Below are 17,057 nucleotides of genomic sequence, written 5' to 3'. Positions count from 1 at the left end.
CAGCAGCTGTAATTTCTGTAAATACTATAATGTATATGTAATACAGTGCTCATTTGCATGTAAATTTCATGAAATTGCACATTAGCCAACAATTAAAACTTATTTTTTCTGCATTTTAGCATAGCCTTGGTATTTATACTTATTTTCTTGTTTGTCATAGTTAAGGAATGAGATTCATGATGATTTATCTGTAGAAAATGACATATATTGAATACTACAAGAGTGATTGGATGCAATATGTTTACAACCGTGCTTGAAGTGCAATGATAACAAAAGTTGTGCAGTTATGCAAAATCTGTTTTATTATTTTTTTCACAAAAAATATTTATACATAACTACTATATATGGACACATTAAAATCCCTAACAAAAGAATTTTAACATAACTATAATACAGTAACTATGACTTTCTTGTATTCACTGAATACATAGGTTTCTATTGACGTGATAAAAAGAATCACAGTTGTTAAGTCTTATGGGTCATCTTAAACATTAAAGTTTTAACATCCTATTCTGTACACCAGATTGAACCTGAAATTAATTACTCTACATTTGGAATGGAAAGCCATCGTACGTTTATGCTCCAAGTTGTATTAGTACAAATCCCTGAGTGCAGAGAATTTTTTGGTTCTTCTGATCAAAAGAGTGATAAGGTACACTGTTCAATTAACAAGAGATTATCAATGTCAATTTAATGTGAAACTACAAAAGTGTATGTAAAATATATACAACTTAACAAAGAACGAAAATTCCCACCAACGTCGGCACTGTACTGGAACTGTTATTCATCTATAGTATAAAGTCTCTTACATTATGTCATTATCAGTTGTCATAAAGCTAAGCAACTAACCAGTTCCATTGGGCACTTTTTTGTAAAAGCTATAATAATAAAACTGAATAAATAGTACACAATGGAATAACAACAATGATCTAACAGAGTAAATACCTATTTACTTTACTTCATCATCTATTATTTAATAGGCACTGCCTTGAAAATGCATTATGAGAGTATAAAGGCCAGTGATTCAACATTCACCCATGAAAAACTAATAAATACTCTACATGATGATCATTTCGTTCTGGAAAAAGGCTAAGACAAAGAGCACCATAATTCCCAAGAATATCCCCACATTCTGCAGAAGAAGGACGTACAGGGCAGACCTCACTGTGCCATCTTCAGCAGCTTTACTAGCGACCTCATTCATTTCAGGTACCTGCAATTAATGCCATAATGAGAAAGTAAAGGGACTAAGATATGAGATTTTCTATGGTCATCTCTAGTCAACAAAGAAAATAAAAATTTTGGAAGCATGTTTTTTTTCATAAATACAAACTGTCTCTGATAGTATTCATACTGTAATACATTCCTCAAAATAGACTGCTAACATGCAGATACTCAAAATTCTTTATCTGAACTTGCATCCTACTTGGAAGATACCCAAGAGCAAAAAATCTCTGATTAAGGCAGATTGTCTGGGGGAATGCAGTTTACTTTCAGACCAAAACTGTACCCTTACTGAGTTCAGCATTCATGAGGTTAGGGCCTTATTCCTACCAGTTTTGTTCAAGAAGGAATTAGTCATTTATTAAAATTATTAATGCTATCTGTTGGAATTCCTAATCTGATTTCAGTGCATCCTGTTTGAAGAATGCTGCTCATTGCATCATGGACAGTTCCTCACTTGGGCAAATCACTTTGAATGTGCATGTGATCATCAACCACCTTTATCTTGCCCACCTCTTTCTTTTTCAAACACACTAATATGAATTTGAAGTCTTCACTCTGCACAGATTTTGTAATTTCACTGTAAGATAAGATACAGCAAAGTTTTTCATGTACAAAATAAGCTGTATACTATACATAGTATATACTATACATAGTAGTCTGTCCCTTGGACACTTTGTAAGGAACAAATCGGTCCATAGATTTAAGGAAGATCTGGGAACTTAGAAGCATCTTTGTCTTCTAAAGTAATGATTAAGAATCAGTTTAAAAAAATGAACTCTGTCTGTATGGACATAATTATCATTAAAAATAAATGGCATCTTCTACCCACTGTAAATTCCACTGTCCATTAAATTAATTACTGAATGTTCAACATATTCTGATAAATTACCTTTGCAGTCTACATTTTACAAGTTACTAAAAATAAATTGTATGAAATTACAAAAACCATTAAACTGCCTTTATTGATAACATGTCCTTTTATCCATAGGAGCCCTCCATTGTAAGAGTAAAAACAGTCAGAGAATATGAAAAATCTAGTGGCAAGAAACACTTAAATTTCTTCACAATACGCGAAGTGAAATTAAAGCATAGGTAGACTACAGTTCACCTAACATATACTTAAATACCCATTGCTACAGTTAACTTATTCAAGAAATAATGCCATAAAAAAATAAAAAAATTAGTTTTAACTTACCATATCTACAAGTGCAATATAAAGGAACATCCCAGCGGCCAGGGCAAAAATACAAGTTGTATTCTGTAGAAACTCACCGAGGAAAACCCCAAGGGCAAATCCAATATAGCAAGTTGTAGATGACAAAAAGTTGTATGACACTGCCTGCTTGACAGTCATACCAGCATTCAACAACACAGCAAAGTCACCTGGAACAAATAGTTCTATAATTTACAATACTCTACTTTCCTAAAGATAAGCTCCTTACTTTTAACATTTGACGAGTAAAATTAACTCTGAAAACATTACAATAAAAATTAACTCTGAAAAAATTACAATATACATATATTACATATTTGTATTCAGCATCTACATCCATTCGAAAACTTCATTCTCCTGTTGAAAACCCAAGTCCAGTAATGATATTTTCCATCAACTGGGATATACTGTAAACAAACTACTGTATACTGTAAGACTCAATTCCTAAACTCACATAGGGGGTAGTGCCATCTATGCACTTCACATGGTGCACTGTAGGCATTACTTAAGGTTCTTTGCAGAGTTCCTTCTTCCCCTAACTGTAACACCTTTCCTCGTTTTACCGTACAGTACCTCCATTCATATTCTGTTTCTTCCATCTTACTTTCCACCCTCTCCAAACAAATGCTTCATAGTGCAATTGCAAGGTTTTCCTCCTGTTACACCTTTAAAACCTTTTTACTCACAAATTTCCTTTTCAGCATTTGGCTTTTGGCATAAATTTTATATACCACATCATTCAATGCCCAAACACCATCACATATGCCACCAGTGCAAACTTGATCTCTTATCACAGGTAAACTTTATGCATCTTATATTCTGGAATGGGGCAATTCAAGTGTAATAAGTTCATTTTATACACATACTGATACTGTATTCTGTAGGACATGGGGATAAGGACAGGAAAGGAAATATGTACTACAGCTATGTTATACATATACTAATACTGTATTCTGTAGGGCATGGGAATATGGACAGGAAAGGGAATATGTATTACAGCTATGTTAAACATATACTGACACTATTCTATAGCACACAGGAACACGCAACAGAAGGGGAATATGCCCTGCAACAATAAACTCCAAATCTTTTCCAGTCTAAATTCTTTTCACTCATCCAAGGTGGCCGTGAAACCTCTATATGTCATACCTTTAGCTCTACCATTCTGTTATTAGAGCCAGGGAGGGCACAGTGCTATCACGAATTTTGTGTAACATTCTCAACAAACAGAAATAGTGGAAGAGATGGTTGTATGGATCAAAGGTACCTGAATCAATCCTTGATCAATTATGAGTATGGGAAAGCTTGTTTTAATCATTCTCAGTAATGCCTTTTACTGTAGTGTCAAAAAACCACTTCCGAAAGTACTAACAGAATTACAACTGTTTATAATTATGTCATTGTACCAGTAGATAAATTTAGTAATGATAATGGGTTTTTTTCAATAAAACAAATAGGGTCTTGGTTTTATCTTCAAAAAGTAATTCTACATAAATTTTATGCAACTTAATACCATAAAGCTTTCCAAGACAGCTTTTGCATTTATAAAACCACTGATATGGTATATGACTACTGCATATACATTACTAGTCAGACTTATTTAAGAAATGGAGGTTTGTGTTTTTTGTATTTCATGAAAATTTAAATTAATAACATCAAATTTCCATAAAATACATTAACATGAGTAGACTTACCTAGTTCATGTGGTAATTCTTCACACATCACAGCAAGACTAATAGAGATGCCAGTCAGAATGGACTCTGAAAATGCTGCTCCTATTGAAACACCATCAATAAAATTGTGGAATCCATCTCCAAAAATTATCATCCAAGCAACTGTTTTAATAACAGAGTCTTGACCTTGCCGGAATTCTATGTTGTGAGAGTGTGAATGGTTCTTCTGCGGTCGCTGGAAATCACAAAATGAGAGTACAGTATGCAGTAATACATATGTGCAAGAAACAATACTGTAATAAAATATCAATCAATACAAGTGTATCCCTGTACCAGTGCATAACATGATCATAAATATTTTTTCTATGATGTTATGCTGCATGTGGAACTCTGTAAGGGGGTTACTACTCTACTTCCACCGTGCTTGACTTTACCTACTCGAGATGTTACTGAAGTTTCTTCAGAATGCTTACCTCGCTATGACCAAAGGAAGCTTTTATTGCTTGTTCTTGAGAGGCATATATGAGCTGAATATCTTGTTGTCCACACCCATTAGAGGTTGGGGTCACTAATTCTCCACCTTGAAATGATTCTTGTTTTGTATTACCAAGATGAGGCTTTTGTTCAGGGACTTGAAATTCACGTCCATTTTCACACAAAACGGCTTGATCAGATGGCGACACAGGATATTTCTTTTTTTCTTGCTTAAGAGAGGAAAAAAATATTAAAAAATCAGAAAAGGGTTTAACCTCACTATAACAGCAAGCGTAACATATTTTGTTACCACCAATTTAGCAATTTTCAAGTCTTGAACATCGTTTCACTTACCAAATTCCTCAGAATCATCATAGATGTACTTATACAATCACTTACTGCTAATAAATACAGTACAGTAGTTTTGTTTTGTCACCATTGCTTGCAAGATATAAATTCAAGAAGACCTTACATTAAATAAAAAAAAAATACTTTTGTGGCAAGAATAACTGAGTCAAGTTGAAAAAATTTACAAACTTCAACACAAATACAGTATTGGTGGAAATATTTTAACATACCTTCGTAGACTGGTGAGTCAGGTTGATTTTAATGATTCGTTCTATCATGAAAAATAACCAAATGCCTAGGAGAACAAACAGTGATATGTAAAGATATTCATGATGTCCCATATCAGATGACTGCAACTGAAAAGCCTGAAAATAAAGGGTGAACAGATTTTAGAAAGAAATAAATGTTGTTTTTCTTTTAATTAAGAGTTGTCTCTCCATTAGTATTTTAAAATTTATGTTACCATCTTTAGGAAAAAGAGCCCACATACTTTTTTTTTTCCATTTTACTTACACTGTAATGGAATTTCTTTTGATTTTACCAACCATTCTCAATTTGTACACTTTATAGACATGCTTACAACAAAGATTTGCATAAACAATTGAGTGTCTCTCTCATGTACTTTATTTATGAAGTGACACACTGTATTACAAAAATAACCCATAATACTGTATATACACAGAATGCCTTGATAGTCATTGTTATGAATTATTACTTTAAAAATGTAATCTTTGTTTACTATGAACAACATCTTTCAATTCTCGCTAGAATATGTTCATAGATATGTTGATGAGAACAGATGAAATGTAAAAGAAAAAAAAAAAAATGCACATGGGGCAGAAGGGGGACTTTCAATATTATCAACAGTATGCAGCACATGCTCTACACAGTATAACTATACAATCTGATTACTCTATCATACCTGTGGGAGGAGGTGAAAGAGAGATGATGCAGCTAGAGAGCCTGCTGCCAATCCCACAAGAAGAGTCAGACACTTCTGGTAAAAATTATGAGCCATCATTGGCATGACAGACACTCCAAGCAGTGAACATCCTGAGATGACTGTCACACAGAGTAATCCGTAACCCCATACTGAAAATTGTAAACAAGAAAAATCACATTGAAATCAGATATATAGCAGTTATCTTACAGCAAATGAAAAGAACAGCTAAAACAGCAAATGAAAAGAAGAGCTAAAAAGAATTAGTTTAAAATTCTAAAAAATTTCACCTATGGGTTGTGAGCATCAGCTCAGGCTGTCTTGACTTTAAAATGTCTTCTTCACAGTATTTCTACCAGCACAGAATATGGGAGCTTTTCATTAAATTTAATTTTCTGCTGTTCTGAATAAAATGAAATTATGCATCATAGAAATCCAGCATTTATTGAGAAACTGGTATTTCCTGTAAACAAAATTGCATCAATGTTATATGTGGATTTGTAACTTAGGTCAAAAGCTCTAGGTTAAGGTTATATTAGATGTTGACAATGGTCGCTACTTGATCACTTGCCTACTTACTGACCCATTATAAATGAGTCACTAATTATAAACATGATAACTAGCTTCAATCTGAGCAACAAATGTATACCATTTGCATGGTATATATAAAGGTAATTCTTCTTGGTGAGAGAATAGGCACTGAAATCAAATCCCCAAACGAGAATAAGATATTCTCAGTGGATGGAAGCAGGACTTCCCCAGTACACAGATGATGACTTTACAGATATTAATTTGATCATGTATATGGTTCTGTTAGTACAATGTTACCTCCACAGAATCTGCACAACTCACCAAGATGAACTGAATAATGTTTTTATATATAAACAGATAATAGGATATTGTAACTCACTTCCATGGTTTTCATCTTACAACTTAAACTGAAACTTTAATGATTTTGATACTGACCTACTGTTTACATGCATCTTAGCATATTCATTTTGTGGTAAACCGTCACCAACCAAATAAAAAGACAGCAATGTATCGCACTCTTAAATCCTAGTGGTGAACATGAAATTGCTGAGCTAGTTTACTTAAATTTATATGAGTGCAAATGCCACAAACAATGTATCACAGCTTATCAGTGAGGCCAGATAAACAGTCATTTCATTGTTTATTTTGGAGATTTTAGGCAAATGAGTAAAATATTGCACAATACTGTACAGTACTTGCAAATTCTTTTGAAACTAATCTTCAGCCTTTGACCATCTCATATTCCTTACTGTACCATGACAACCAAAGTTTTTCATGAAGCAGCAACAAACCTTAATTGTAAACTGTACTCACCAGCTTTCATTATCAATTACAAGCTCCTATCCACAGTCCGTAAACATGATCTGAGCCTCAACCTCATAATATTTCTACATACTGAACATCCATTACCCCAGCTTCTTCAAGAAGTCTAACCTGAAGGTTTAAAATATGTATCAGAGTACCCAAGTTCTGTGTGAAATCATTTTCAGATCATTCTGGAAATTATTTCATTCCCCCTTTATTTCTGTTTTTCAATTTTAATCTTTCCTTACGAACTAGGTTATGAATTATAATTAGCTAAAAGCATTTTGACCTATAACTAAGGTTTGTGCTGTCTTTTAAAAAAAGATAGATAAGAGTCAGTCTGCACCGTTAAAATACTACATGCACGTAGTTTGATTAGTTATAATTTTGCTTAGTAAGTATTATTATAAATAGTGAGTGCCTTTAATTTTCAAGGCTTGAAAAATGTTAAAGAGCAAAGCATGAGCATCATTCCTAAAGCAAAGCTCAAATACTGTAGCTACCGGAAAATTTGCTCAATCAGAGAAACTTAGCCACATCAAAATACCTTCTGTTTGTGTTGGCTTCTTCCTTGCTGCACTTCCCTCTTCCTTTTCACAACTTTTGCTTCTTTGTGACTGATATAAATATACTGGGAGGAGGGACTGCAAGTCTTCCACACTTAAATTCTCGCTTAAGCCTAAGACGCTGGGTAAATTATTGCTACTTGTACACTGAAAGAAGAATGAAAATTCAGAGATTACTCATGGAAAATAGAATAAAAAATTACTTCATATAAAAACAGCATAGGAAGACATCACTATATACAGTATTACCTATGACCAGTACTATAATAAAAACAAACTAAAATGCTGATTATCATTGGTTTCAAGGCCTTGGATACAGATAGATACAGTCAGTATGTATTGACAACTGACTTGTCAATACATCTTAAGTTTGGGTCTATGGATTTAAATATAAAGTACAATGCAGCTACAAGTAACACTCAATTCAGGATATTTCAAAGGCACTTACAGATGCTCTCTCAACCTCCATGAAGTCAACCATCCATTCAGAGTTTAAGGTACACAGACAAAAGAGAGTGGAGAAAATTCATTCAATGTCTATGCAACAAAGAGAAAAGATGACGAAAAATATGATGATAATGATTCCAATAAGGGTGCATTTGCTGTGTGATTTCTTAATATCAAAGGCCTTTGTTTAAGTTGGGAATTTTTTTTCATACCAAAAGGATTAGTTAACAGATTCATGAAATGATAAAAGGCATATCTATTTACACCTTAAAGATGAAAAAAATCTTATTAGAATTTTTTTTTATCAGAGCCAGCAAGTTTTCCTTTTTATCAAAAAATCATTTCCCTGGGTTAGTTTCTGAAAAAATATACCAGCCACTGCCACACTTATTCTCTCACATGTTTCATAGCCCTTCTATACACTTGCATGGAAAGCCCATCAGCACATAACCACACTTGCATGATTTGGCAATTGCCACTTCCTTCATAGATCCTTGTAACTCTTGGATACTGTATTAATGCCTCTTCATTCTACTACTACTGAGCATCATTTACACCTCAGCATGGAAATTCAAACTCAAAGATTGTGGAGGACCATGATACTGAGTCTATGGCAAAGCTGAAGCTTTCAAAAACCTTGTTCACATGGTCATCAGCCATCCTAAGGCAACAAAATGTGCCATCTGAGATAAACAAGTAGCTACAAGTAGAGTGACAAATAGTCCAATCAGCAGCCAAGAGACAACAAAATTTACCTTTACACCACATAATTCATTCTCACATCAACAGATTTCATTTCAAAAACTTTAGGTACCTATTACAGCAACACTCCAATCAACACTATACATCCTTAACAATTATAAAATTATGCATCTGTCAGTTCTACTGTAGTGTTCTCTGGGTTCAGATATACAGTATCCCTATTCCCTGCAATACCTTACCACGTTTAGGCCTGCCTCTGGGCAAGGGCCCACGCTGTCCTAAGACTGGCTAACCAACCCCATTCTCCACCTGTCATAACTTTAGTCCTCTATTGTCCTTTTCAATTCAAGTACACTACTGTATGTTCTTGAAGAAGAATTTGATAACAAAGAAAAAACTTGATGGAAGTATTTTGAAAACTGAAACAGCAACTGGCTCTGCAAAGAATTAGGACTCATAGTGCCAATTTAACAACTACAGGATTCTTGCAAAAGAATAGTTAGTACTTGTACAGCTTCTACTATATTTATGACGTATACCTTTTCATCAAATCAATAAGAAAACTGAGAAATTTATAGAAAGTAGAATGATTTCCTAGGACTAGATGTAAAGGAAAAAGAAAACAAGAGGTGGCAGGGTAATACCAATATCAAAGTGAAAGATGACCAGTGCATCAGAACATGCATAACTGTGAGTGTCGCTCTCACAATTTTCTTTGAGTTGTGCATATACTGAACAATAAATTATTTTGGGAGAACTACTTGACATTGGCTTGGACTATTCAACCAATAACAATGCACCATTCACATCCTACGAGCATAACTGAAAGCAAACATCAGTACACTACACGCACAGTTCTCCCCTCACTGAAAAATTAAATTGTAAATCTCTAAGTGGAAACATGCCTGTTGCTTCACCCAACTTCCTCAATGCTCACTAGTCATCAGCAATCATCTTGCCTTACCTGTTACACTAAAGTTAATCTGAGATGAATAATAGTTTTGATGGCCAACATCAAACTTTTTTCCAACTAGCTTGTTCAGTGGCATTAGTTTAAGTAATATAGCATGAGGTTTTACTCCGCAGTCCCTGTGAAGACAATGAATAAACTAATTCCAAAATGCATAATGTCTGATAGATGATTTAGTACTTGGTAACCTAGGGAACTCCATATGTAGTAGTTTTATGGCTCATTTGAATTGATTATGAGCATTTTTTCTGTCTATGCAACACCTTTGACAAAACTCTTCATCTATACATTCCTCTGCTGGTACAATAAGCCATTAATTGCAACTATATTTGATTTACAAAAACATATCACAACTACAAGAAACAGTTACATGTTGTATTTGCAGACCTTCGAACCTCATGATAGGACTGCTTTGTAACACTTCACATGTTAGTGAGAGTGAGAAGTACCATACATATTCCTAAATTCTTAACCAGTTCATGAGCTTCGCAATGTGATGCTGCAGTTCTTATTTGTGAGCAAACATTAATTCATGGATGCTTGAGCCAGTAAGGCAGCTTCTTCTTTTACATCTACAATACTATATCAAACTTATTTAACAAACTTTGAAGGGATACTGAATAACAGAATAAAAAAGGTGCAATTAGTAAAATGATCAGACTAAAACATACCAAAGAATGAAAATAAACAATAATAACTACCACTCAGCAACTAACTGTGATTTTGTAGTACTTAAACGGATAGCTCTTGCAGCCACATGGTTGGGAAGAGAAACAACAATGCTATTATCTAAAACATTAAACTAAGATAAAGCACAATAAATGACTCTAGGAGGAAAGTGACTGAAACTTAACTCATTTATGAAGCCAGGATGAAAATCACAACCACAGAAATTGTTAGCTTTATACTTACCAACTCTATGGCGTTGCACTGCACTTGTGACAATGCCTTATTCTTATCGCAGTCAGTTAAAATTGACACGGGCAATTTCTTATCTATTGGACCACATTCTTTTTTTCCTGTCGTGCAGTCTACTAAACTTTGGAAATCCGCATGTGTGAAGTTTATTTTGTTTGATGAAAATCCATACCACCTGTAAAGATAAGGTAACATACGCTGTACAAACGGTGGATTGCGAATGACAACTTGGGCTGTTTGTGACTTCAAAACAATACCAGAATGGGCTTTCTGTTGCCTCTGAATATACAGTAAGAGTTAATGAAACAAAACTGTTTACTTCAAAGACAATAGCAAGTCTACAGGAACTCATTTCCTGAAGAAATATTCTCAGAACAAAAAAGGTGGTTTTTGTTTGGTTAACTGCACAATCCACTGAATGAAATGGCTTATAAAATTGGGCCAGAGGCCAAGCACTAGGACCTATGAGGTCATTCAGTGCTGAAAGGGAAATCAAGAGTAAAAAATTTTTAAAAGTTGCAACAGGAGGAAAGCCTCGCAGCTCCACAAGGAAAAAATTGCTGGGAGAGGCTGGAAAGTAAGAAGGAAGAAAGAAAATATGAATGGAGATAACGTAAAAGGAATGAAAGGGGTTGCAGCTTGGGGGCAGAGGGACGCTGCAAAGGACATTAAGTAATGTCTACAGTGTACTGACAGCACTATCCCCTGCGGGATCTGAATGCTGACAACTTCAAAGTTAAAGGGTAAACTGAATCCAGGAAGACTGAGCCACGTAAGTTAGTATGGACAGTGGAAAAAACAACGTAAGTTAGTATGGACAGTGGAAAAACAGATGATTTGTAGCTTTTGAATAACAGATTGGACAAGAGGTGAAATGTGTGAAGTCATTTAAACCCACTGTTCCCCATGTAAGGTGGGGAAGTTGGATCCAAGTGAAAGAATAAGATGGAGGCTCATATAAGATGATTCAACCACATATACAGTACTTTGTCAAGGAAATGTAGGGCTGGGTTGAAATGGTGTACAAAAGTTAAGTATACCTTAGTTTAACCAGACCACTGAGCTGATTAACAGCTCTCCTAAAGAGGGCTGGCCCGAAGGATTAGACTTATTTAACGTGGCTAAGAACCAATTGGTTACCTAGCAACAGGACCTACAGCTGATTGTGGAATCCGAACCACATTATACCGAGAAATGAATTCCTATCACCAGAAATAAATTCCTCTAATTCTTCATTGGCTGGCCAGAGACTCGAACTCGGGCCTAGCAGAGTGCTAGCCGACAACTCCACCAACTCATCCAACGAGGAACTGAAATGGTGTACAATTCAGAAGTTGTGGGATAAAAGCGAGAAAGACCCAGAATGTGTTGGCTGGATAGAGGGACAAGGCTGTAGGAAAGGAAGAGCATATTACCATCCCAGAAGTATGAGGACACATGGGTGGTTGGAAATAAGTGGCATATACATACTTACATGTGTATATATTATATATATATATATATATATATATATATATATATATATATATATATATATATATAATATATATATATTATATATATATATATATATATATATATATATATATATATATATATATATATATATATATATATATTATATATATATATTGCATAAACCTGATAAAAATCTGGTTATTTATATCTCCTGTTCCTAAAATCCCATGACAATTCGTGATCAGTCCTCATTGAAATCTAATGACATAATTTCGATTTACGTTTAGCTTACGTAACCACAGAAACCTTGATATAATGACCTGATAAAGAGAAGTGATGACTACTAAAGATGAATGTCCTTGAAAAAGTATTTTCATGTTTACAACACATAGTAAACCAAGGGCATACTAATGCTGCTTAGAAACAAGATAATATCTGAATGGTTAAATAAAAATTTAACTTCTGAAATCCATAGCATGACCTAAAAACTTCTGTGGTATACAGAATACATCGTTTTTATTAAACTACCTCAGTATTGTAAGAACACAGTTAAATTAGCAATAATAAATTTTTCTTAGTCATGTATCAAATTTATTTATCCTTCAATACTACAGTAAGGTCACTTGGTTACTCATAAAACCGTTTCCTCTAATATTACCACAACCAACATGAAAGACTCAGGAGTATGGTGACATTTCACAATATTAAGTTTTAAAAAATAAAATTTACATGATACCTGTTCGTGATTATGGCATATCCAAAGTTACAATTATTCAAATGAAACATGAAAAAGTAAGGTCTGAATATTCAGGGCAATTAAATGGGAACCGACACCTTATATTTCCATGTTAAAATATTTTATAAATCTTTAACGCTTGTCACTTGATCTACAGATGAATTACATAATATTCTGACTTGGCCAATCAATCATAACTGTCTACGTTGCAATAACAAGATATAAACCAGTTTAAATCCTATCCGATGGAAAACAGTTTCGTATTGTGCTTTTTTTTTCTTGTTACTTCAAAGTAAAGCTGAGAAGTAAAACCAATAATAAAACGAATAAAACAAAACTGAAACTTCATTAAGCACAAGCAAGCTAAAGCTGGATATGGAGCCGTGCCGTTGCAGAGGCAACCCCATCTACTACTACTGTCATCACTATTTACACAGGTTTTCAATCTGTTTTATACCCAGCTACACCTACCGGATTAAATCACTAATTTCTCTGTATACTTACAGAAAAGTGGTGAAATCTGTCAAATCTTGGGGCTGCTGGCCCCATTCTTCACTCCAGTAGGGGATCTGATCAGTATCACCTGAAGGAGCGGAAGAAGAAGAGGAGGAGGCGGAAGCACGGCCTAGCAGGCAGAACAGTGGTCCCAACGCAGCCGACAATAGCACGCTCAGATTGGCGATGCGCATCTTGTTCAATTGTTTACGTCTGAAAGAGTAAAGTGAATAAGAGTTGTAATTCACGATCGGTATCTGCTCTGTAACAGAAGAAAATTACTTCATTAACATGCTGTGCTAATGATTAAAAAGAAACCTTTTACGTACGAAAGGCATCTGAGATTGTATTCAGTGAAAAAATAACTACAAATTCTATTTATAAACGAATTGTCACGAAAAACATGACTTCTTCTAAATATACAAAACAGTTTAAAACAACACTCACTAGCCCATAGCTTGAATATAATTTGAACAGAAACAACTCATCACTTCGAAAGGAGGAAGTTAGGGTCAGGGTAGTCAAGATAAGAAATACCTTTAAATATCAAGATACGAACGAGAAAAAGAAACTGTTATGTGCGAGATTAACGTCAGCGATATCTTGTCCCTTCGTAAAGATTACAGGTGATATCCAGGCCATATCTTGAACTTCGGACATAATCAACCAGACCAGATGAGTAATGCAAACTTTATTATAGAGTATTTGTCTGCGCGCGTACGTACGCACGTGTAGCAGCCTTGGTACTAAACCTTATTAGCCAGATGTGCCAGAATTTCAACAAAAAACAAAGAAGCAAACACAGTGCTTATATCTTCAAATATGCCCGTTACAGAATGTGGAAGAAACAACATAAATGGAATGGCAGACAAATATAAAGGCATGGAAAAACATTTGTGCATTCCGCAACTTGCTCAGACGAAAAAAAAACTATTCTAATTTCTCAGGTATTGCACAGAAAACCGTGATCATTTCACAACCATAGAGAAAAACATTCACACAGGTCAAAATTCTGAAATACAATCAACCGTCCACACATTTTACAAGTTAAAAAAAATATCATTTCACAATGAATGATAAAACAAATTCCTTTTGATATACGAAAAACAACTTACGTCATTCTATAAAGAGAGATGAAGACGTTCACACAACAAAATTCACGTCCCTCCATAAATGAAAATCACATTTCACAATTATGTATTAAAACACACGAGCATTTCACAGAGTGAAAAATATGTCCTCAGAATTTACATAAATAACAGAAATACGAAAAATGCCACGCACAGACCTTCACTAAACACACACGAGTGGGAACGACGAACTAATCCCTAGGCTACTGTATGTTACCAATGTATTCCTTATCGCCAACTGATGAGACTAAGGTAATATGCTGTGGGGTGGCCAATGCTATGGAGGTATCTGCGGTAAATGTACTGGAGACGGACGCACGATGATAACATTTATTAATTTTAATATAATAATTTTTGACTGAACAATACAGAAAATGGTGTATATAATACAACAGAAGTGAGATAACTTGAGAAATTTAATGATAATGGGAAAGTTATCGTCTGTTGCTTATATTTTTGCTTTCATTCCTGGGGGGTTGCTACTAAACATGGCGCCCCGCAGAACTTCCGAAATGTTTAGTGCCAATCCCTCGGGGATGAAAATGAAAAATAAACGAAAGACGGTAAATTTCTCATTATGGCAGTAAATTTATCATATTATATCTCACCTCTACTGTAGAATATATACCCATTTCTATATCGCATAGTCAAAAAATTACATTAACAATACCTTCGTGCGGCCGTCTCCTTTACATTTACCTCTAAGGTAACTACATAAGAGGGGTTTGACAGAAATTAGGAAAGTAAAAATGAATGTAAGACACGAAGGATAAAATGTACACAAAAAGGAAGATTCAATCTTGTCGCTTCTCCTCACCAAGACAAAACAAGGAACTGCGCCGAGTTGAGAAAGGAAATGGTGACCATATTCAGCGCATGTTTCTTCTTTTTGTATTTTTCGATGGGCATTGACACCAGCTATCTCAAACACGCAATGAGTTAATTAGGGATTAAGATGGAAAGAGATCCTGGAGAACATTTATTGCCCAAATGTGATGTCACGTTCACGTGTCACGAGAACACAAGTTACAAATCTCTGTCATTATCTCCTCCCATGTGATAGGCCTAATTTGCAAGTTTCAATGTATTACAGTGAAAACAAACGATAAAATCAATAACTTTGCTCGAGGATTCATTTCACACTGAATGCACTTGTAGACGCGGATAATTAGAATGTTAGTCTCTCTCTCTCTCTCTCTCTCTCTCTCTCTCTCTCTCTCTCTCTCTCTCTCTGTGTGTGTGTGTGTGTGTGTGTGTGTGTTTGTGTGTGTGTGTGTGTGTGTGTGTGTTCCCAAAACATCTATCAACTGTTGCTCCACACTGCTTACACGACAGTCAAAAGTTTCCTCAATTCAAGGCACGTTCTCCCTTGCAGCCATTAACGACTCGTAATAAAGGGTAGGCGCGCAGCCCGCAAGGAGAGAATCCCTATTCAGTTGATAAAATACTGATGATGTTTTTCTCCTTCCAATTTCTTACAGTAGATGAGGCCCGATAAGAACAGGGACGTGGAAGAGACTAACCAGGAAGAGAGGGACAACGATAGAGAGAGAGATTCTTTTCTGCAAGAACAACTGCGTCCTCCAAAATCAGCGCTGTTATCATCTTATCTAATTTACCCAGTTAAACCAATAGCGCCATAAAAAATGATTCTCATTATAAGAGACGTGAGAAGTGATATCATGACGTTACAAAATTTTAATGAATTAATGGGATTCCGAGAACAGCTCAGTAAGACTGTTATCATTTGCCCGTGTATGTGTGTGCACGCATGAGCATCTTGCTTAACTGTTCTTCTCGCTTTCAACATGTGCAATCCATATCCAATGTTTTTAAGAAATATACGGATCCAGGATCTGGTTGTGTATGAGACAAACGGTCTTGCAAAAATTTACATGAAAATCCAGGATTACTATAGACGCATGCAGGCACCTGTCTATAGTACAAAAATCTTACGCCTTTAAATGGATTTTTCCCCATTAATTTTGCCTTCCCATTTTCATTTTAAGGCGAAACTGACGTCACCCAAGAAGTCTAATTAATACCGTTTTTTTTTATTTTTTATTCAGGGTCGATTCTGTCTCCACAAGAGAAAAAACTATAAAAAAAACGGCGTCATCACAACCACCAACTCACGCACTGCACAATTAGACCAACACGGATTTACGGTTATCTCAATGTACGAGAATTAGGGGTTGCTTTCGATACACAGTGTGGTAACATCGACTGCTACAAGGCAGTGCCAAAGGGCATGCATTTTTAGGTAGTTTCTTCATCTTGTCGATAAAATCTGCAGCAAGTAACCGATACTGAGGGCACAACAGAAGTCGTAACCTCAATACATTTTCGGAGCGTGATGCTCCCTCCTCTCCAGTGTGTACACACCAAAACCCAAGTTGGGTTTTAGTGTCCCCACACTTGAAGA

The 17,057-nt window shown here is 35.1% G+C and overlaps 1 protein-coding gene across 10 annotated transcripts in view; it reads right to left on the bottom strand.

The window, feature by feature from the left end:
* Positions 1–284: 284 nt before the first annotated feature.
* LOC136832058 (metal cation symporter ZIP14-like) overlaps positions 285–17,057 on the bottom strand; it is a 39,172-nt gene continuing 22,399 nt past the window's right edge. For 8 of the 10 annotated variants that reach the window (XM_067092596.1, XM_067092604.1, XM_067092595.1 and 5 more), the window contains 9 exons: positions 13,512–13,715; positions 10,808–10,988; positions 7,758–7,923; positions 5,858–6,027; positions 5,166–5,300; positions 4,587–4,817; positions 4,135–4,348; positions 2,423–2,610; positions 285–1,213 (listed from right to left, as the gene is read on the bottom strand). In XM_067092596.1, the coding sequence (XP_066948697.1) occupies positions 1,058–1,213; positions 2,423–2,610; positions 4,135–4,348; positions 4,587–4,817; positions 5,166–5,300; positions 5,858–6,027; positions 7,758–7,923; positions 10,808–10,988; positions 13,512–13,696 (1,626 nt within the window). In that variant the 5' untranslated portion in view covers positions 13,697–13,715 and the 3' untranslated portion in view covers positions 285–1,057. Of the gene's footprint in view, positions 1,214–2,422; positions 2,611–4,134; positions 4,349–4,586; positions 4,818–5,165; positions 5,301–5,857; positions 6,028–7,757; positions 7,924–10,807; positions 10,989–13,511; positions 13,716–14,790; positions 14,917–15,960; positions 16,197–17,057 lie in introns of those variants that run through there. The other 2 variants (XM_067092605.1, XM_067092603.1) reach the window with 2 other exon arrangements.

Source organism: Macrobrachium rosenbergii, chromosome 49, assembly GCF_040412425.1.
Source record: "Macrobrachium rosenbergii isolate ZJJX-2024 chromosome 49, ASM4041242v1, whole genome shotgun sequence".
Taxonomy (NCBI): Eukaryota; Metazoa; Arthropoda; class Malacostraca; order Decapoda; family Palaemonidae; genus Macrobrachium; species Macrobrachium rosenbergii.
Note: the sequence above shows the minus strand (reverse complement) of the source record. Positions and strands in the feature narration are given on the sequence as shown.